We start from the raw sequence: 22,572 nt of genomic DNA on the forward strand, positions 1-22,572 counted from the left end.
TCACAGATAATGAAGCCCCTAGAGTAAATACATATATGTGTATGTGAACTGGGAAGCAAGTGTTTGCAATTATGATTTAAAAACAATGCTTGAATAGCAAACAAAATGCTGTTGAATTTTATTCTTATAGAGCATATACAACAAAGACCAAATCCAGAATCCACAGGAGCTCATGGGAGTTTATAATTCAACATGATTCATGAATTCAGGTTGAGTGGAAGAAACTTATTTTGGGCTAGATTCACAGAACCCAGAATGAAACAATAGGTATTCAGACCTGTTATCATCCTTTTCTCTTTTCCCCCCCAATGCACTGTCATGCACAGCACAGCAAGAAAATATGTCTTTAAATTGTAGGTCCCACTTACAGCTTCCCTGTTGGCCGGCTGCCGGAAAATATCTCCATCAGAATGTTCCCATGATAATTCTCCATCTCCTGTACGTGAAGCAGAGCAGTGTCAGTTAGAGGAGTAACTGTGAAACACCTTGGGAAATACAGAGGGGAAAAGTCTCACCCGGCTTTACAGCTGTATTTAGGGTCTGAATAGTGGTAGAGGAATGAATATGAAAATCAGCAAACTTTAATATATTAATCTATTTGGCCATGCAGGGAGCAGAAACTGACTCACAGTTTCCTCCCCATGAGCTGTGTTAGATCTTGATGCAAACATTTGGTTTAGCTTTTCATTTCATAAGAATCACAGAGGAGAGATAAAACAGCTTATGCCATATTGAAAAGGATAAAGTTGATTACGAGATAAATAATCATTTTAACATTTTTAAATAAGAGTAGTAGGCAGAAGAATACATTAAATAACCCCTGCATCAGTGGAGACAGTGGGTCGCCTCTACTGCATAATCCGATTTAATCTCACCTCTCACATGGAAATGCAAATGAACTGGTTTCTCATTAGTGACTCTGGCTGAAGTGACTGATTTCTCCAGCGTAAGGCTGGTTTACTGTCTAGCTGAGTCTGACAGTTTATACTTTGGAAGTCAAATTGATTTTTGTAAATGGAAGAGTCTGGTTTCAAATACAGCTCAAATAACTATATGGGAAGAGAAATCAGATGATTAACAAGGATTTACTTTAATTAACTGTCAAAGTATTACATTTAAAACAGTGTATCACTGTATTTCACCCTGGGAAGCCAGGGCTATCACCTTGCCTGACTGAGAACAGAAAGCTTTATAAGCAGTTTGCCTGGCTAAACATTTCAAGATTTGTGAAGGTACTGTGGAGTAACAGCAAAGCAGTGGGACTGAGGGACAATCTCTGTGCAAAGGAGCACTGCACAGAGATCCTCCTGCTCGTTCTGACTGAGCTGACGTATTTACACAGCACACAGCACTGCCCTCCCGAGAGATTAGTTCAGGTCCTACTTGGTGCCACACGTAAGTTAATTAGCACTGCACCTCCCCAGGGTGAGTGGCTGTGACAGCCTGCTGTTCTGACGTGACTACACAGCTTCTGTCCAGGACCTTGTTCCCTCAGAGCGTGTGGTGCTCCCTCTGCATCGTGCTGCATTATCAGCACTGATGCACTTTGAAGTACCTTCTTGCTGGCTCAGCCCTTCCCTGCCCAGAGCTTTTGGTCCAGCGTGTGAACTCAATCAACTCCTCAGGTCAAGAACTCTGGGACTATGCTAGCTTGTGTTTCACAACTCCTGTACCACAGCAAATATTACACAACCAACTATATAATACTCCTTATTTTTACCACTGCAATAGCAGTGAGTTCAGACAAGCAGAATCTCAAAAGAGTACAGCTGCACAAAGGTGCAAGCAGAGGTGCAAGAGTTTTTCAAAGCATCCTGGCATCACTGGTATTAAGAGTAGCATTTCTGAAAACCAAAGATACATTTAGGTGCTTATCTGCATCTTTGAGAACAGGCCATAGATACTTAGATACCCTAGAAGTGATGATTCAAATGCCACAATACAGATATAAAATACATTTAGAAATTCTCAGACATTTTGATGGGCTTTTAGACAGACATTTAGGTTTAGACATTCAGAAAGGCTGGGAAGGCCCCTAGAATCAAGTTCCCTGGGTGTACAAGATCTTAAATGCAATTGCTAGTAAAATACTGAAATCACCTGAATATAGGTTAACACCTAATTTAAACCGGAGTAATTGCCCTTGCCTTTGAATTGAAATTCTGCACAACTTGAGCAGGTCTTGTAATCTGTCAGATAGAAGCTCATCTTTTATTATAAAGCTTTTCTACAGAGAGTAATGGCAGCTATTTCAATACATCATTTGAAGCCTTGATTTACCTCATTATGGGGATGCAACTTTATCATCAGTTCTCTCCTTGTTTCAATTTAGGAGAACAAAGGTAGCCGTGTTACCCTGCTGGCACTCATGGTTTAATTTCCCAACATGTATTGGATTGTAATTACATGGGAAACTTGGAGATAGTGTCCTGAGTGACAGAACTGCTGCACAGACAGGGCTCTGACACGAAAAGGAGTAAATTCAGAGTCTGTCCTTGAACTTACCTCTGCAAACTGGACAGCAGGACTCCGGAACAGAAACTGGGAAAGAGCAAGTTAACTTGGGACAAGTCTTCAACCCACAGTACACATTTCCTTCCTGCCAGTAAAACACAAGGGCAATTTAGGAGTCATTGATTTTTTCTGTATATTCATTTTTTTATGGACATGCTTAAATCCATGTTTACATAAATGCCACTCTATGCAAAAGCAGAATATTAAACCAATGAAAAGTCTGAACAGTCTGTTCACTACTTGGCCTGTTAAATTCTTAGTTAATGAAGAATATGATGATGATTTGATAAGAGGAGGTACAGAGTTGCCAATAGTTGGTACTGAAGAGCTGTTTGGATTGATAGGGATGTCATGGTTCAGACACTGGCTCTGAAGAGTCACTGGGTGAGTGCTCAAATATACTGGATTTGAATTGGTGACATCTCAGGAATGGCTCTCTGGCCCAGTGCCAGTTCAGAGCTGTCCGCTCCCAGCCTTGGGGCCCTTTACTTATCAGCTCAGTCCAAATGAAATCAGTCATTGGCTTAGTGCTACATTTTCCAGTCAGGTTGAACCGAAATATTCTATATATGCCAAGCAGCAATATTTTACCTGCTGCCTCTGCACTGTAAGCTCACTTAGAGCAGATGTTTGACAGGGTACGCTTTGTGCACTGTGTGTAAGAGGTCGCCTGTCATTTACCAGGTGCTGCACACTGACTCTGAGCACTCTCATGAGTTTCAGCATTAATTCTCAATTCCCAGCCTTTGCTATTGCAAATGTATTGCTTACATTTCAGTGTCACGTCTTCTAGAAAGGAGAACTGGAGCATAGACAGAGCAGGGCTCTGTCAAGTTGTGTTACTTACTGAGCAGCTGCACTGGGCACACTGGTTTGCTTGCCTGTTCTGGAAAAGCCCCTCAGCCACAAACATTTCGCCGTGATGGTAGGTGGTGCCATTGTATTCACAGGATTTCCCAGTGATTTTGCTGCTTACTGAGAAAAGGGAGTCCTCTGGAAGCAATGGGAAAGGAACACTTCATGCAAATGTTCTTGATAACTTGCAATATCATAAATATGGGGGAGGAAAAGCTTCCCTTCTCCCTCATTTCTCTTTGTTAAGGAAGGACAAGTTTTGTCATCCTACAAAGTACAAGTGATATTCTCATGCTGCTATCTTGCTGAATTTTAGTAATTCACACTTCGAGTTGACTGTCCCAGTTAATCTTAGGATGCTGATGATCAACTGCAATGCCAGCACTAATGGCCCTGTCTCATGCTGCAGTATTTTCTCTTGTTCTGTAGCATTTGGTATCAGGACAGATGGGTGCAGTTATGTGCCCACTTGTTACATTTACATGGCTCTTTCATGCTTTAATGTAGAAGGCATTAGGTGCTGTATACACACAGAATCCCACTATCAATAGCACTGTTCTGGCATGGTTTCCCCCTTCTTAGTACTGGTGTCTTTTTTTTAATGATTTGTATTCTTGTAGCCCATAGGAGACTTAATTGCAGGTTAGCAGGTTGTGCCACAGGGCATGCATGACTCCATGCATGGTTCCACACCAGCCATAGGCACAAAAGTTCTGGTAGAGGAGCAGGAATACTGATGAGGGAACTATGTTGAGAGAGTTTATGCACTAAGCAGGTGTTTCTTCCTCACTATTCATTGCTGCTGTTGTTTTCAAAATGGGCAAAACTTGTCTAAGGCAGATGTTAAAAGCCACCTGAACCTTGATTTTCCTCTGATACGCATGTTGTAGTGTCAGATGTGCAAAAGAGTGCACTTTGTTTGCAGAACTCAGGGCATATGACAAAGTGCACAAGATGGCAGCATCAATTCAAACCCTGAAACCTCCTGTTTCACCTCAGTATCACATTGAGTTCTGCACCACATGGGTTAAGTGTTCTTCTAAGACACTAAGCTATCCATACCTTATGCTAAAACATCCCCTAGACTGTTTAACTATTAGCAGTTGATAAACTGTGCAACGGGATTACACTTTACCTATGGAATATAAGCCAGTTGATTCCACTTGGGCAGTGAACCTGGCACTATACATTTACACTCACATGAATTTAGTATCTCAGCAGGGGAAAAACCCATTTCAAACAAGAGCTCTATGGAAGTAACAGTGAAGTGTTTGTTCTCTGGAGCCCGAATCACTGCAAATTTCTAGGAATGCAGCTGAAATTTCATGCAGCGGGTTTGGGCTTTCATGTAAAAGAAACCTGACCTAAAAATTCAGGTTTTGCTACAGCTCCTTTCGTTACCTATCAGATAAACCTGGAGAGATTTTTTTGTGAAACCATGATACCACAGAATTTTTCAGCTGGGAGCTCAAGTGAAAGAGCAGTTTTCTGCCGCTGTGCACCGGCATTAAACATTAACATTTAGTTTTCCATAAAAGCATATATCTAGTTACACTGGTCCGTCAAATGTTAATAATATTTTGAATGGTAAATGTCAAATCTGGCTGTGGAACATACATGTACTACAGTGTCAGAGAGTCTATTGGGTCAGGAGACTGGCAGAGTCAGCCAGTTCATGTTCCTTGCCTGACATTTCATTGCCTGACACATGTTATTTGCACTTCCTCCTTTGAAACATCACATACATCGTTATTTCAAGTGCAATAAAGGGTGTCCAATGATACCTTTACAAAATCTTATAAAGAGTTCAGAGCTCTGACAACACCTGTGTTTGACATAGAAATGCAGTGCTTTCAACCCTTTCTGTATGTTTGCTAGTACTGAACATTCTGGAATGGCAACACGTATGCTCCGACTAAGACCCATCCTTTGCAACTCATCAGCAAAAGATTCCGGTGACAGATTCAGCTACCACTTAGGCACAAATATTGGAAAACATGGATAAAGAGGCACATCTCAGGACTGTGCTACCTCCCAAAACTTGTATCTCCATAGTTTCTTGGGCTTTCTGAGAGTCACCTCATGGAAAGCAGGAGAGATAGACAAACCTTTAGTTATCTCCTTGCCCCTTGGGCAGCTGAGAGAGCAGTAAAACTGGGAAGAAATGAAAATGGAAGGAGAAATGAAAGGAGAATACAGATGGTTCTTGACTGGATATGAGGCCCTGTTCACACAGCCTCTGCAGGACATTGCTGTGCCCATGTAGGATGCCTGTCCAAAAGCAGTGTTTGGCTTGTGGTCTGACATTTGCAAAGACCAATACCTGAATGACTCGTAGTGAATTCTCTGGGTATTGGATGAAGAGAGTAAATTTTACTGCAGATATACCTTGGTATATGCCACATCACTCAACTCAGTATGAAATCTGAGTATGAAATACTTCTAAACTGTGGCTTCTAAATAAAAGAGGATGGTGAAGCTTCTATTGCTTGGAAAATGATGGTAGAGAGTTGCACTAGGTAGTTGTTTTCATCTATATTTCTTTTAAGTTGATCATAGAAGTTAGGCCTGTAATAGCTAAATCATATCATGCAGCTGAAAACACACATGCATCTGCCTATTTTTGGAATATGGGATGAAATTCTATTGCTATTTTGAATCATAGCATCATAGGATCTTTAGGGTTGGAAAAGCCCTTTAAGATCAAGTCCAACCATCAACCCAGCACAGCCACCACGTTCACAATTAAACCATGTCCTCAAGTGCCATATCCACACATTTTTTGAACACTTCCAGGGATGGTGACTCCTCCGCTTCCCTGGGCAGTATGTTCCAATGTTTCACAGCCCTGTCCATGTAAACATATTACCTAATACCTAACGTAAACTTCCCCTGGCACAACTTGAAGCCATTTCCTCTCATCCTGTCACTTGTTGCTTGTGAGAAGAGACTGACACCCACCTCACTACAACATCCTTTCAGGGAGTTGAAGCCTTATTTGATGAAATAATTGTAAGAAAAGCCAAGTTTCAATTACAGGGAGTAAGACCATGGTTTAAGTCCTATGCTGCACACACCTGTCCATATGATTATCTATTAGCACATTAAGTGACGGGACCTATTTCATTGCACAGAATAAGGTTTAGAAGAGGTTTTCAGATCAAGACCAAACAGTTGTTATTGCAAAAAAATATATGCAGTCATATATTGGAGACAGCATATTGGAGAGCACAACTGATCATCTCCAAACACAGCATTGGCCTGAACCTGCAAGGAAGCTTTGTTTATATTCTGTGTCTAAATATAACTTATGTCTGGTGCAGTTTCTCTCTCTCACTTTGCTAGTGTGTGACTGACTTTCTTCAACTAGTACTTTCCTTTGTTTTTTTCCTAGTGCTCTTTAAATCATGGCTAATTAGAGGAGTTCAGACTCCCCCATGATATCATATTCTCCTGTAAAATGTGAAATTAGAGTCATTGTGGATTGTTTTAATAAGTGCCACATTTGAGCTTTAAAAAATCTTATTAATATTGGTATCAGCATGCATGATTCTGTGCCTTAGTTAAGACACGTTAGAATTAGAGTAATTAACTGCAAATACACTGCATTGCTCAAAGCTCTATTTGTAAACCTTGCTGCCTAATCAGGATTGTTCCAAAAGCTTTATCTGGCATTTTAATGGTGCTGACTAACATTGCTTTAATTAGCTGCCTCTGTAAAGTACCAGGCAAACCATCTGTGTGAATCCTTTTAATTAACTGGGTTCAATCTGAGCTTTTTTTCTGGCATTCTTCACACGTCAGTGGAAGCAACATATAACATACAGAGTAAAGATGTTATAGCTTCAGTCAAAAAGGAAATATCTCTGTTTCTGTCATTGGCATTTATTCTATAAGGGTTCAGGCTTCTGTATAGAAGCTAAGAGGCCATGCTTACATCTGCCTACAATTTTAGCACAATCGAGATAAGACCATGAGTCTGCAATATGGAGAGCAGAGCTTTCTCACCAGCGTGAGCATGAAGGAACTGCAGGGGCTAAGATGTAGGACCTGGGCTTCATGTGACTTGCTATGGATTTGAATTTATCCTGTAAGTAACTTTAAAGGTTGAACTTGGCTGAAGAAATCTTTCAGATTTTACAAACACACAACAGAATACAACTGTATCAAAAATGGTTTCGCTTAAAAACATTTTTTTTAAAAGCAATTGGAGACTTTGGTGGCTATGCTTGAAACCTTATATCCAACCATTCCTCTCTTCCAAACGTGGGATTCTGTCCAGCTCCTTTTGCCTACCTTGGCTGTTTTTCACTGATGTCCCACACACTCAAGGTAAATTCTAGCCCCAATGAAGGCAGTAGAAGGGTTTCCTTCAGGACTCAGCCAAGGTACTTGCTTGAATGCCACTTTCTGAGATTGAGATAGATGCTTGAACTATGAGGAACTGTTGATCCATAAAAACAAGATTTGTATCAACTAAGATCTGTTGTACAGCCTGATGTAGAAGTTCACTATAGTGCCTGTATTTCATGAATTGTGGTTCATTTGACAGAGCCTGTGAAGAAACAGTATGGCAAAATGTTTGCCGTGAAGGGATGCCACCTTGGTGTGAACTGCAGCACCAGTGCTTTCCTGATAGTCTGACAAAACAGTGTTAGATATGAATTTGATAAACCACAGATATGTTATGGAAATTTTCTGGTTTAATGGAATCTGTTGCAATCACAGATTTTTTTTGTGGAAGCCTTTCTGGGTTCCTGATAGTCTGCCCATGACCTGAGGTGTCCAAGGGCCAAGGGCTGAGGGCAGTCATACATGTACAGAGACCAGGCCTTCCTGGCTTCTGGAACTTTCCAGTCTCCTGGGAGAAACAGAAGCTGTGTCACATGGATCACAGTCAGTTTTGGAAACATCATCTTTTAGCTTTTTCTGTTTACAACTCTATTCCTTCCTGGATTGCTATAAATTCTTGATCCTGAGATGATTTACCCTTACTTGGATATGAAGCAGAAGAGCATCATTTATCTGCAACTAATCCCTTGAATAGCTTAGACAAATTCCATGAGCAGTTCCTGATGTTTGAAACAGTGGTTACTTCTGTAAAAGTATTTATGTGTAGAGAGTGAAAAGTAGTGATGAGCTATGGGCAAAGTAGCCTTTTGGGAAATGGGGCCTGACTTGCTTGAGGAAGGGCTTTAGGATCCAGGCCTTACTACAATCAATTAAGTGTTGAACTTGAATCCTTCTGGACAAAGACAAGAGGTGCAGGTACAATTACTAACAAACAATTTAGACACTAACTAACAAACTGGTAAAACCACCTCAGAATCAGTACAGTCATGGCATGATAATCAGTGAAATATTTATGATGTGACATCTGACCTTCAAACTGAGAAAATCAATTGCTTTTGGGTGTCTTTGCCATTGTAGACAATGAGACCAAGCATCTTGGCTTTCTGAGAGTCACTGTGCTGGGTTTTACTGACCTGCAGACAGTAACAGTGGCAGTGAGTGTCCTCCTGAAATGGGGACTGCACAAGTTAGACAAGGAAGGTGCAGGCAAAGCTCCTGCTACTGCATAACCCTCAGCAGGGTCTGCTGGGACCTGCACAGCACCTCACGAAGGGTCTGTGAGGTTTTATTGCATCTCTGTGAGGTACTTTCTTATACAATATTCTGACCATTTGTGTTAGTATTTAACACTCTCACCATTGCTTATTTTAGTATGAGAACATCTGGCAAAGAACATTTTTTAAAAATCCTACAGAGTCCGCTTGCTGACTTAAAAACTATTTTTAAACAGCAACATTCAGAATCACCTAATGTCATTTACTGAAACAGATAGGCTTTTAACATCCAGCAGAAAGGCTGGGCGTTCAGCCTGGCTTGGGTTTTACAGTTTGTCTATTTTATTAACCACCCTTATAAAAACAATCAAGTGCTAAACAATATGAAATCAATCACAAGGTCTAATGCCTTAAGAAACTTACCATACTGGGAACTGTTTTGCAGATAGTCTGGGTTTTTTTAAGCAGACAGATGATAGATTATGAATTTGAATCCAGAGAGGATTTCATGAAACATGTTTTCTGAATCAACACTGAGCATGTACAGACCAAGAGGCTGAAGATTGTTTTGGAACCCTATTCACTAGACAAGCAACTGATTTCTGCTGTAACTCCAGGACATTGGTTTGCACTGCCATCTCTCCTGTACATTCACTTGTATTTCCAGGAGTTTTGCTACTTAATGAACACAATTGGGAGAGTCAGTTTAGTTGCAAGACGTACTTCAGAGCTCTCTAGGCTGTATCCTGGTGCAGGAAACTGTCTTTGGACACCAGCTAACTGGTCATCTCACATGCTGCTTCTGTACAGAAATGAGGTCACTTCAAGTTGTAAAAACATCACATGAGGCCATATTACTTGCTTTCACATTTAAAACTGGCCTAAGAATTACAGGTTACCTCTTCAGAAGCCACACATAAAGAGCAACTATGAAGATCAAAATAAAACCCAATTCTTGGAAATGTGCAGACCATGAGCATTTCTAATGCCAGAATAGAAATGGCATGAATAGACTAGACTGAACATGAACATGAACAGAACATGAACATGACTAGAATATGAAAAGTACTTGTCCCCATTTTGCTTACTGAAAGTTTTAGAAGACCTGAATCAGCTCAGGCACACACACTGTCCAACACAAGTGAGCAGCTCTCTGATGACCTGACATCTGCTTTTGGAAAACTCTTTGCTTGTGTTGGAGTTGCACATACCCCTAGGTATCCTCGTTAAAAACCAGTTAATTCTCCTCCTTCATGGAGTCCAGGTCTTTTGCCTAAAAGCAAATCATTCTGAAGGGTAACGTACATGTAATTCAGTAGAAAGATACAGGGATGATTCTTGCTTACTGAGACTTTTGGTGTTTTTCATAGCAATGTTAAAGGCCAGCACAATGGGCTCCATGCTCCACTGTGAAAGATTAATTCTAGGAGGTCCCAAAATACTACTTGAAGTAATCTGTAATAACAGTAATGAGATAAGTTATTAATGTGTAGAAAATTACATTTCTGTATAAAAACCTGCAGATGGAGTTAAAATCTACAAAGTGGACTGAAAGAAATCCAGGTAGCAATGCAGAATAAAAGGCTACTTTGCACTGACTGCAATTCCTGCGAGGAGCTGGATGCATGAAATGCAGGGAGGAGAGAGTTGAAGATAAAATGTTGGAAGCTTTCTTTATGTTATTCACCTTGTTACCTCTCTAGCTTTCTTCAGCTACTCCAGAACGCAGGTTTCAGTTCTCAAAGGTCAATGCAATAAAAAAATACTGTGTTTTCCTCCACCACTGAAATGTGTTTAACATGAAACAGGCTGTCACCCACAGGAGTTGTGCAATGAAATTCACTTTGTGTTTGTGTATTACGAGACTTTCCCAAGTTGCTACTTCTGAGCACTATCATTCATAGCAGGAGCCCTATACTGAGCCAGAGACACGCAGAGTAGGAACTGTGCCTCCCAGTGCAACAGCTTTTATCTGAATGAGAAATGGATTCAAAGTGAAAGAGAGCAGGTTTATATTAAATATTAGGAAGAAATTCATTACTGTGAGGGTGGTGAGGCACTGGGGCAGGTTGCCCAGAGAAGCTGTAATTGCCCCATCCCTGGAAGTGTTCAAGGCCAGGTTGGATGGGGCTCTGAGCAACCTGGTCTAGTGGAAGGTGTCCCTGCCCATGGCAGGGGGTTGGAACTGGATGATCTTTAAGGTCCCCTCCAACCCAAATATTCTGTGATTCTGTGAATTTACTTTTCTAGTTACTTTTGCTTGCACGGCCAGTTGGAGCATGTTTGGATCCTCTGTCACCCTGATGTACAAGAAGAAAACAGAAAGCGAGTAAATCACATTACTTCAACATTCATTTTGTGAGGGGACCGGGGTTAAACTCCTCTCTCCAGCATTTAAAATGATATGTGCCCCTTCCTGTTGCTGGAACAGCCACTTTGACAGCTAGATAAGCTAGATAAACAACCCTGGAGCTGCTCTGATTAACAGTGACCAAACTAGCCTTCTTTCACCAAAGGAATCAGAGCTCTGAAGAAGTGGTAATGAGTCCTTTGACCACTCTTGCCTTGGTGATACATTCCAAGGGGTTCAGCCAAAGATCTTACCAGTACTGGAGAAACCTAAGTGCTAGTAACATTCCAAGTAAAAGATAAAGAAGCCTGCCTCCAGGCAGAAATCATCCATGTTAGGCTCTTCCCTCTGCTACACACAAGCCAAAGGAACATGGTTATTGTATATAAGAAACAGCTATTCAGTATGAGACGTATTTGGAATGGAGGAATAAATATGTGTTGATAATCTGATCCTTACAAATTCAAACCAGAGCAGCCTAAGACTTAAAGAGGCGAGGGAAGCATCCTGTAGAAACAGATTATTGCAGCTCGCTAGGAGACTGACAGTCAGTGAGATTTTGATCATAGTTATGTTGAATAAATCTGGAACAACTCTGTTGATTGAACTAACCCTGATGCTACATGTTCAAACCAAACTGTATTTTATAAAAATTCTTTTAAAAAAATCCTTGTGTTTATATGGAAAAAGGATTGCATAAATTATATTCTTCTGTGTTTATGCAGTGCATTTCATGCAGAAATTATATAATACAGAGAACTTGCCTATTTTCCTGCAGTTCCAGTGAAACTAAGGTACAGTAACAACAGTAGGTTTCCTTTGTACCCAGAGATCCAACTAATGCTGACCCATTTGTACCAGAAGGCCAGTGCAAAGAAGCAAATAGCTGAGAATACGGATTACCCCGTTCTGCTGCTGTGGCTCACTTCTCCAAAAAGGCCTTCAGTGCAGGAGACATTCTGTGATCACATTTTGGCCACCACAGTAGGAGTGTGCTATGCTGGGGCTAATTGGTGAGAGTGGCCAAATGCAGAGGGGATAAAGAGAGTAAGGAATCTCTGTATCACAGGCAGCAAGGGACACTGCAGAGCACAAGTGTCATGGGACCTGAGATAACACATGCTCTGTTTTTTCCAGAAATGTACTGATTTACTGAACTTTGCTCAGTATCTGTGAAGGCCTTTGCCTTAGAAAGACAGGAAACTTGTGAGCACCATAGACTCAGTTCTAAATATCCCAGACCTGCTCCTAGTGCAGCTTCAGGGCTGGGTATCTAAACTGAGCCTGGAAAGCCATCAGCACGTGGGGGGAAAAACTGCTATTGCACACTGGCTGTTTCAAAGTCAAAACTACCACCTGCTGAAAGGATGTTTTTACCACTGTCACATCAAGAAGGGTAAACCACAAATATTCTAGAGCTACTTCATCACCAGAATGAGGTAATTATTCATCATCTCATGGAAATACAGGAACCTCTGACTGAAAACTTATTACACTGTTTTGATGCAAGGTTATCTTCTAGGGGTCAGCTGTTATTTTAAATAACCTTTGTGGCTGGAGGTCCTTGGGAAATTATAGCACAGCGTAAGAGACCAAATGGATTTCTTTCCTGTGAAAAATTCTTCTGCTTCATTTCTTCTCTCTGCTTTTGTTTCCACTCTACATGAACATGTCACCTCAAGGTCTGATCTGAAGTCCATTGAACTAAATAGATTTGGAACCTGGCCCAAACACCTACTCTGTGTGGTATAGAGAAAAGGCAGTTTCCCCTTTCATCTCCTGTTTCATATTTCTACCATATTACTTAATATTTCTAGAGAGGTGACTATATCAGTCAGTAACTGCATCTGTTTTCATAGAAGACTTAGTCCAAAGACTGTCAATATTAATAGAAATCTGTTGATTGACTATAGTAGACTAGTGGATCAGCTGTCAGTCTGTCTGCATGTAGCCTTTTCCTTCAGTCATGCATCAGAATCCAAATTATTACAAATCTGTGATTTGAAAAAACATAGAGGATGCGCACAAAAGCAGTGCAACGATGTTGTTTTAAAAGCAGTGGCTGAGGCTGACAGTAAATGTGGATGGAAAAGTTGTGCCCTCTCCAAAAACTGCAAACACAAGCTCTAAACAAAATCCATATGTGCCTCTTGGAGGTGCAGGTGTCAACGATATTAAGCCACAAAATGCTTTGCATTAAAATAACTTCAAGGACCAGGTTAAGCTCTAAAAACTCCAAGGTAATTCAGAGTTAATCAGCACAGCTAGTCTTTAATATGGTCAGACGGTAGAAAGTGTATGAAATTCATTGCTTGAAGGAACTAGTAGCACCTTATCTAGACAGTATGAACTTTCATACAGATTCAAGGCAAAGATGTAGTTTCAGTTAAAACATTCAAAAAGCTGTTTGTTTTTTAGCTTTCTAGGGCTGAAGTCAAGCTCTTCACATTATTTTAATATATTTTCTGCAGCTTAATTTCCTGTGTTTTCTTTTATAGTGGCATAAAAAATTGCCCAGCAATTGCCCAGCAACTCTGAAGGACTCATAAAACACTTTCTAGGTCGCTCTACTTTAATTCCTGCTCTCAAGTCGAACTATTATGTGAGTCTACCAATCACTCTCCTGCCAAGGGAACAAATTGAGTGGAGCTTTGGTGCATTTTGAATCCTCTCTGAATCCTCTTTGAAGGTCTTGGAAGTTATCTTGGAAAAATTCTGAGCAGCTTATCCTATCCTATCATGTCAGTCCAAAGAATGGAAGTTCTGTCATCCATGTGGGAAGATATGTATTTTTCAGTGTATTTTGGATGCTGATGTACAGATAGATTTTTGAGTTTTTATGGTCAGAAAAGCAGAATGGAAACAAGTGATAACCTCAATCTGGCTGTGATAGCAAACATTCCTTATGAAGCTGGTGACAAAGGCAAATCCCAAAACAACCCGAATTATCTGAGCACACATCAATAGGAAAAAATTCGACATCTCCCTGGAATGTCAGTATCATTGTATTTCTAAATCAGATTTACTTCCAAATAAATAATTTATTTGAACTATCTGACAACTACCCATTTTTGGGACTCTCTCACTTGGTGATATGAGAAGGATAAGTGGTAGTAACAAGACCTGCATAAAGAATGGAAGAGCTGGGCACAATACGCCTTCCTCCATCCCAAAAATGTTAGTGAACTGAAGGGTAAGAAGACCAGCACTGAGAGCCTGGGAGCTCTGGTGTGTGACCTGGGTGGAACCCAAAACCTCTTCACCAAATGGTTTATTGTATGTGCATTCTGCCATGGAAAATCACTCCACTGGAGCACTCCAGCTGCCAGGGTTGGAATTTTGGTTGTAATTCAGTGCAAGATGCACTGCATCACACACATGCTTCTGTGTTTGCTTACACGATGTGTGTCAGGTCAGCAGGTGCTTTGCATGCTCTGCACCTCGCAAGGCTGAGTCTCTGAGCACATCTACCCTGCAGGGTGTCCCCTGGACTAGCTCAGTTTTTGGGAGTTCCTGAGCAAAGGTCACACTGAGCTCATGGCAGGCACATTTTTCCAGCTTCTTAAGGAGTTTTACAGTGCAGTGAGTTCTGCACTGTCCTAACTAGGCTGCTCCCAGGATCTAAAGTAGCTAGTTCAAAGACTCAGGTACTACTGAGTCATGCTGCAGTCTACTATGCAGACATAGCCTCACTTATTTTTAGGTGATATTCTCAGACCACTATTGTCAGATACCTCATCTGGTCGATCTTTAGACCAGCTATGCATACAGGTACCACCTGGCATTTTGTTGTTATTTCAATATCTAAAGAAAAACAAAAGTCCATCAGAAAAGTGGTTTGAATTTGATAAAGAAAAATCACAGTACCAAAGAAGCTCACACTTTAATGTGTCACTAATAATGAACGTTCTTGGAAGCCAGTGTGTTTAGTCGGGGCAGCAGGCTTAAAAAACACTGGAGCCAGATGGACCAGTTCATACATCAGCATGTAGCCTTATCTGCTGAGAGATCAAACCAGCAAGTGGAATACAGAAAGCCTTTCTAAATCCTGCAATCGTGAATCTTTGTTTCTGATGTAAGCTTTTCCCATCTTAGATTTACATGTTCCAGAGTGTACTCAAAAATTTTATCTTTGACCAGACTCTAAATGCTTTCATTTGCAATTGTTGTATGTAAAAATTATACAATCTACAATAAATGTTCCAGTTTTAAAGGCACTGTCTGTAGTAGTGCCATAAAAGACAGATGCAGATAAATGCTTGAAGAATTTGCACATGAAGTTTATTTTCATGACAGAAGGCAGGAGGTCTGAAGTCCACTCTAGATCAAGAGCTGATCCAGATCTAAAAATGATGGTGAATTCTCTCCCTGACTACAAATTACCTCTCCTCTCATGATGCCTGGAGCATCCTAGAGGTGGAAGGAAGGAGTGCAAGCTCACAAGCCTGTGATGTCCTTTTGGGTCTCACCACTGTGTAAAAAGAGTCTCAGTGAATGTGAACATAGTATTTTTGGTTACACATGTGTCATGATAAGAATGCAATTCAGATGGTAAAATACTTTGCAGAGTTGCAAAAGGAAGGAATATCTAGATCTATACAAGACACAAGGCATTTTGCCAATTCTAGAAAGAATAGGTTTCAAAAAAAAAGGAAAAGTTAGTGGTGAATCTGTGGTAGAAGCTGGTAGGATCAAACCACTGGGGAAAGTAGAAGATGCTTCATAACATGTCTGACAACTACTTAAGATTCATGGTGTCTGGTACCAGGGAGACAGAATACAAACACTGCATCTCTTTGTGTCAGCAAGTCCAGTGTCACTATGGATGCAGGAGAGATTAATTCCAGGGGGAGAGCAGTGCCAACTTTTCTCAAAGGAATCCCTTCAACAGCTCCTCCACTTAGGTAGCTAAGAAGTTTGGTGTCCAATGAAAGTTGCTGCCTCCTGGCATTACCTCTGCTTCATTAAATAAGGAGGCAGTGATTTGGGCAGTTACACTCTACAAGGCCTGCAGAGAGGCAAGAGAAGAGAAGGTCACTCTGACCAGCACTACTCACTTCTGAAATGCAACCTGAGAAACGGAGGGGAAACATCATGTGACAGAATATAATGAGCTCTTATGAGGGTGATTCCAAAGGATGGCCAATGGCCAGAGCTCTCACACGTTCTATTAGAAAATAACCAGGGAAACCAGAGAGGTGAATTTCCTGCATATCAGGGCATGTTGCACAAAAGACATTGTATGCCAGACACACAGGAATGGAAAGCTGGCACAAGATGTGCAAGAATGATGGAGATTCCTGTTCAGATCAGGCATGAACATTACCATTGAAGATGGAGCACCAAATATGATACACATAATCACTGCAGAAAGCAGAATGTGAATAACCCCTGACATCACAGGAGATTCCTGGTTCTCTTTTGCCTAGCATTGGAGCAGATCTATCTGAGTTACAGATTCATGTAGGGTAAAAATAGACCTTAGTGGGACTCTCATTTTTAATGAGATGGTGCCCAGTTAACAATGTAATGGCCCATCATAGGTAGCCAATAGACTGTAGGGACAGCTAAGAGAAGATAATGGGTCACAATTCAAGAAAGGCTCATTCTGATAATTTTCTGTATTTATCATTTTAAACACAGAGTACAAAATTCCAGCTGAAGACTATTATTAGCAAGAACTTAATTTGATAAGATGGATTTGAGAGTTTACAGGGGCCCTTACTCTTCCTTACCAGGCCATTGTAGAATGTTTTAAAATCTTGGTATGTATCATGGCATTTACAACCTTATGAACAGAAGAAAAGCCAAACAGTTCACTACCAAAGAGCACTTGAAGAAAAAACAGTCAATCTAGAAGAATTATGTTTCTATTGCAAAGATGCTAAAAAATGAAAAGAAAAAGTTCCTGAGTACAGATGCCACTTACATACTGAGTGTAGGAATTCTGTGAGTTAACTTAAGCTGTCAACAAAGTAAGCATCTAGCATAAGCTATTTTCCTGTGCTCCCTCAATAATCAGTGGAGAGTGACAGACATCTCCAGGAAAAGTCTTCTCATTCTGGGTAACAGGATGTCACCCTCTCAGACAGCATGTTTCCAACAGCTATAAAGGGTATCTAGATGATTCCCTTGCCAACTAATGCCTAGACTACCTGGAAAAACAGGCCAGATTTTGGGCACATCAGTCCTTCTTTTGATCTGGAAACAGAAGAGGGGTTTGTGTTCCCAGCATCTTACCATTTTAACTAACAGTAGTAGTTCGCCAAAGAAAGCATACTGCCTTACAAACTTTCTTTCCAATGTATTAGACCATCATAGATAGAACTCTATCATCAACTAAATGCCAAAATGTTGAATCTAGAGTTGAATGGGCTCAATCTCATCCTAGGACACAACAGTGGCCTCATGGCATCAGACGGGTTATATGCTTGAAATGGTTCTTCCTTGTCACTGATTAAAAAGGGATTCTAGATACCTAGATCAGATATTGATACACATATCTGAGAGAGAGTGTATATAATTGCCAGGGTAGATGAATTCTACCCCAAATTGATGGGTGGATGCCCTTTTTACCCAGTAAGTGCAGTGAACACACTCCCATCCCAGCTGAACAGCACCCTTCTTGTGCGCTCTGTCCCTCCACCATTGCCTCCTGCCTTCAGCTCACAGGTTTTGGTCAGGGAACAGCTCTTTTCCTCAGACAATGAAACTCTCTGGAGAAAGTCAAATAAAACCCCTTTCTGTGATGCTGCATGAATACTCTTTTATAAGTGGAAATGTGGGGTGCCACTAAGACAGACATTTAGGGCAAAAGCTCCAATCAAATCTACCAGCCATTAGGCCATGTCGGGAATGCTGTAACAGCCTCGTGAAAGATTCTGCTTAGCCTCTTTCATACAGTGGCTCTTAATAATGAGCATATAATAAATGTACAGTCTGGAAGAATTTACTATACATATCCAATTGGATTTATATAGTCATAAACTTCTACAGCACTGCTTCTATGATTTACAACAGTCTCTACTAATTATGAAGCTATGCCTGGACTTGAGATGTAAAAGGCAAATGTTACCAGACTGGTTGTACAGTGATACTATACAAATGCACATTTGCCACAGCTATTTTCAGTCACTTATTAACAGAGAACCATTGCAAATAACCATATATTTTAGCCTGCTCTTATGAAAAGCACCAAAAGCAGAAACTCAGGAAGTTTGTGGGAGGGTGTTTTATTGTGATGGAGTTTAGAGATAAAAGTGAGGAGTGGACAGTCAATGAAACTTCTGCTATCTTCTGCCTGGACTGTAGGGGACTGGACTTGGTAGCTTACCTGATCCCATCCCAAATCTATATTTCTGATTTCCTGTGAAGAAACCACCATGGGTAATACTATAACTTATGTAGGACAAGCCTCTCATGACCTTAATGGATATAGGAGGATGTTTACTTCACAGAAGTTTTCCAGCACATACATTTAATTTTGCTGTTATTCAACATATTAAATAACTATTTCAGAAAGGACTGTTTGTTTGTCATTAATAGAATTACCTGGGCATCGTGGGCAGCACAGCTGTGGTACATGCACAGGGGAAGGACAGTGTAGACTTGGGCATCTTATTCTGCTGCACAGTACATTTCCATTCTGCAGGTGGAACATAATGCATAATACTTTAACGAAATGTCTTACAAATTTCTATGTTCTCTATTCTACGTCCAGATATTTAAAAAAAGAAAAGACTTTTTACAACATTCTGGTTTCACTCGTGCCAAGCTAAGCCCAGACTACTTCTACTGCCTTTGAATTTATGCTGAAGGTCAGAAATCCATACAAACCTTAAAATGAGAGGAAGTGTCTAAAAATGGATTGCAACAATCTCAATTTGTCTTTTTCTTTTGAGCAGATTATGCTTAGGAATTGCATTTCCAAAACTAAGACATGGATAATTAATGGTAGGTCTCTGAGATATCCCCTACTGAGGGTTAGTTCAAGACCACAAGAGACAATAGTGTCTGTAATTGTTCCTGAAAACTGTGGAGAGTCTTTTGTTTTCATTTTATGGGTTTCCCAGTAGACAAAAACACCAGTTGGTAAGTAGCCATTTTTCTAAGAAATATGAGTAAGTCTTGGGAATAGGGTTCATTATTCATGTCATTAACATAATATTCTATTTGACCACATCTAAGTTTGATTTATAATTAAAACACAGGGAATTTTCATTCTCCGGTGTGTGTCACCAGAAAAGACTATCCATTTCAAATTCCAATTTCCCATCTATAATTCATCCTTCTAATTTAGCTCTGAGTTGCTCATGTTTATAGCAAGAAAGATCTTTCAGCATGAACACTGATACCATGCTATGACTAGTTTTAGGTGGTGTCAGGACCAAACCCACTTCATTTTCATATGCCTTCTAGAACACTGAAATGTTTCCAGGGGAGGTGCAGACTTCCTTAGACAGCAGATGTGTAGGCCTTTCTAGTCATCTCTTTCAAAATAATTCATTGACTCCTAAATATCTGCAGACCACAGGCTGGAATCATACTGTTAGATCATTGCTAGCCACGAGCTACATTTGTGCATCTGCTTTGGAAAGAGACACTAAAAATGGTATCACCATCTGTTTCCAATGATGACTGAAATGAAATATACTGATTTTGTTGAGGAGGAGTAAATTTTGGGCTGTAGGACTTTCACAGGATAGGGACTATCCCTGGTCCACACAGCTCCTTGCCCAGCAGACCCTCACCTGAGAGCCTGTAAAGCGCTGCTGTGGAAGAAAGGCTGGCACTGCCTGCTGACCTGGCTCCATGCTGCTGACTTGTCCTGTTCCATGACCTCACTCCCTTTTTCATTTTATGTCCTGCGGAATCTCCTGAGGTGAATGTTTACTTTCTGTGCATGATCAGCTGTGACAAAATTCTGCAGGCCAACTTTGCTGCTCCGGTCTACCAGCAGGACTCCACTGTCTGCAGCAGGACAGAACTGTTTTAACTGATCTTGTGCTTAGAGAGACTGATCTTACACTTGGATTCACAGCAGTGTTTGGGAGGCCAAGCCCTACTGACCAGAGCAGGGCTCAAGTGCCTATTGGTCCCTGTGAGCCAGGGCCATGATCAGCATTTCTGCATCAGGTACCAAAGAGTGCCAATGCACCTCTTCCTGAGCTGAGCTATCAGTGCTGAGTGTGGAGAGCAGTTGGCTTAGCTCCTGAAGTCTGCAGATCTGACTATGAACACAAGCAAAAAGTTGCTGTATTTTAGAGAGTAAAATAATGATCTGACAAATTGTGAGTGCTCAAATTTACTTGACAGTAACAGTCAACAGGCTCCCCTGTGAACTGGGGGTGGGAGGAGGGGTTGTAAAAGAAAGGGGGAACAGGGTGAGAACACTGAATTATGTTTAGTTTTACTCTGGCTTAAGTATGTAAATTCTAACTTGTAAAAATACAATACTACATACACACAAAAACAGGAAAGGTGGTTTTTTTTAAATTCCAGGCTGAATAATTTGGTCTCTGTTTAGTTAGTTAATTTGTTTGGTTTTTTTTCTTAAACATCATAATTGTGTGTGCTGGGGGATGGACAGACATACTGTGTTTAGAGACGGAGCATGGATCAGAAATCTCTCTCTGTTGCCTGGCTGATATGACTTGTTTTGTGCAGAGATCATCTGGATCATGATGTCTGAGGCCAGCAAAGACATTTTGATCACACTGATGACGAAGATCCCTGGGGATTTTTTTGCTTTTCTCTGCAGTGTGAGGGAATCAGTTGCTGCTTCAGACTCTGTACATACCCTTTGCCTGACTGACAGGGAATCATAGGTGGGTCACATTTAAGTGTGTCTTATTTGCTCTCTGTGGCACACTTTAATTTTTTATGCTGGTTTATGGTTTATGGTCTGTGCTTGTGCTATGTCATGGCATGTTTTCTAATGCCTTTACTTTGTTAAAATTATAAATTGTTAAGGGTCCCTGAAGGAATCAGGAGCTTTTACTATAGGTCAATGTTCTGAGGGTATGTTTTTGGCCAGGACAAAGCTGAAATGAGTGGCTGGATGCTGCAGTTGTTATTTGGAGTCTTCCTTCCAGACAAGAAGAGTCACATCTCAGAGATCCCTCAGCATCTTCACTGCTGAAATAACACCAGGTCACTTTTTGCATCCTCACAGTACACCAAAGGTAAAACACAGCAAACAAGGGAGTAGAGTCGAGTTCACTCCTGAGCTGCATGTACTGGGGACTACCATCAGCAGTTTCCATCTTTACTAAACCTTCTGCCCTGAACTGTCACTTTGTTTTCTGTGCCCAAGTGTGAAAGAAAGAAATAAAACAGACTCCATTTGCTGGAGCCTCATGGTGCATGGGTGTGTGTGGGTATGTCTGGGTCCCAGCAGTGCTGTTCTCTAGAGGAGCACACCATGCACTTTCCCATCCCTCCAGACTGTCTGGCATCTTCCTAAAAATCACCAAGCAATGATTTGTATCCATATCTCTAGGGTTTCCAGTTAATTTAATCCCCACTCAAGACATATCCTTACAGCAATTTAGTGAGCATTTTACTCCACACAGACTCTTGAGAGAGTTTTCAACTTTGCATATACATCAGCAAAACATGAGTGGAAACTCCTTTTTTTGCTCTAAATAAGGACTTTTCCTTTTCTTCCTGTTCCTTTTTTTTTTTTCTCTTACAGCTGCATTCTGCTGCATAGATCTGAGCTGCAGCCAAGCTCATGGGACTACTGTTTGTGCATCTCTGCACTAAATTGTAGTAGCAGATTCCCTCAGAGCAAATGCTGCACAGGGGCCCAATATTTTACACTTGCAGGGACGGAAAATAGCCAGGAATACTTTATTTTGCATTAAATATAGCAGACAAAACTCAGCATCTGGAGTGTCTCATGTGTTAGTGACTAAGATCCCTTATTTATTTTAAAGTACTCTAAGGGACATATTCTGCTCTCATTTTCCTGCCTCTCTCCACCAGCTGTATATTACATACTATGGGGACGTCTGACTGCTGTGTTTTCTCATCAGCCATCTACTGATGGGAGTCAAGGACCTGTCCTTTCACATTTTATCCAGTTCTCTGTGCTCCCCATACCCTTTTCTCATGGTTCATCATCTCATTCTTCTTTCACTGACCTTTACTAACAGCAATATCCAAGCCTGTTCCTTCAGCACTTTAAGGCAGTAGATGCTTTGACTGCGGAAATGCTTCTGAAGATGTTGGCACTGTACACAGATCAAAGCACCACCAAATTCAGGTTCAGCATAATCATCC

The 22,572-nt window shown here is 40.9% G+C and overlaps 1 protein-coding gene across 2 annotated transcripts in view; it reads right to left on the reverse strand.

Annotated features, from left to right (window-relative positions):
• The window catches only part of CHRDL1 (chordin like 1), a 39,262-nt gene that overhangs the window by 10,998 nt on the left and 5,692 nt on the right, over nt 1-22,572 (reverse strand). For both annotated transcript variants that reach the window (XM_032702441.1, XM_032702440.1), the window contains exons 4-7: nt 18,838-18,931; nt 3,362-3,507; nt 2,506-2,599; nt 369-436 (exon numbers count right to left, since the gene is read on the reverse strand). In XM_032702441.1, the coding sequence (XP_032558332.1) occupies nt 369-436; nt 2,506-2,599; nt 3,362-3,507; nt 18,838-18,931 (402 nt within the window). The remainder of the gene's footprint in view (nt 1-368; nt 437-2,505; nt 2,600-3,361; nt 3,508-18,837; nt 18,932-22,572) is intronic.

The sequence above is a fragment of the Chiroxiphia lanceolata genome, chromosome 14 (genome assembly GCF_009829145.1).
Source record: "Chiroxiphia lanceolata isolate bChiLan1 chromosome 14, bChiLan1.pri, whole genome shotgun sequence".
Lineage (NCBI taxonomy): Eukaryota > Metazoa > Chordata > Aves > Passeriformes > Pipridae > Chiroxiphia > Chiroxiphia lanceolata.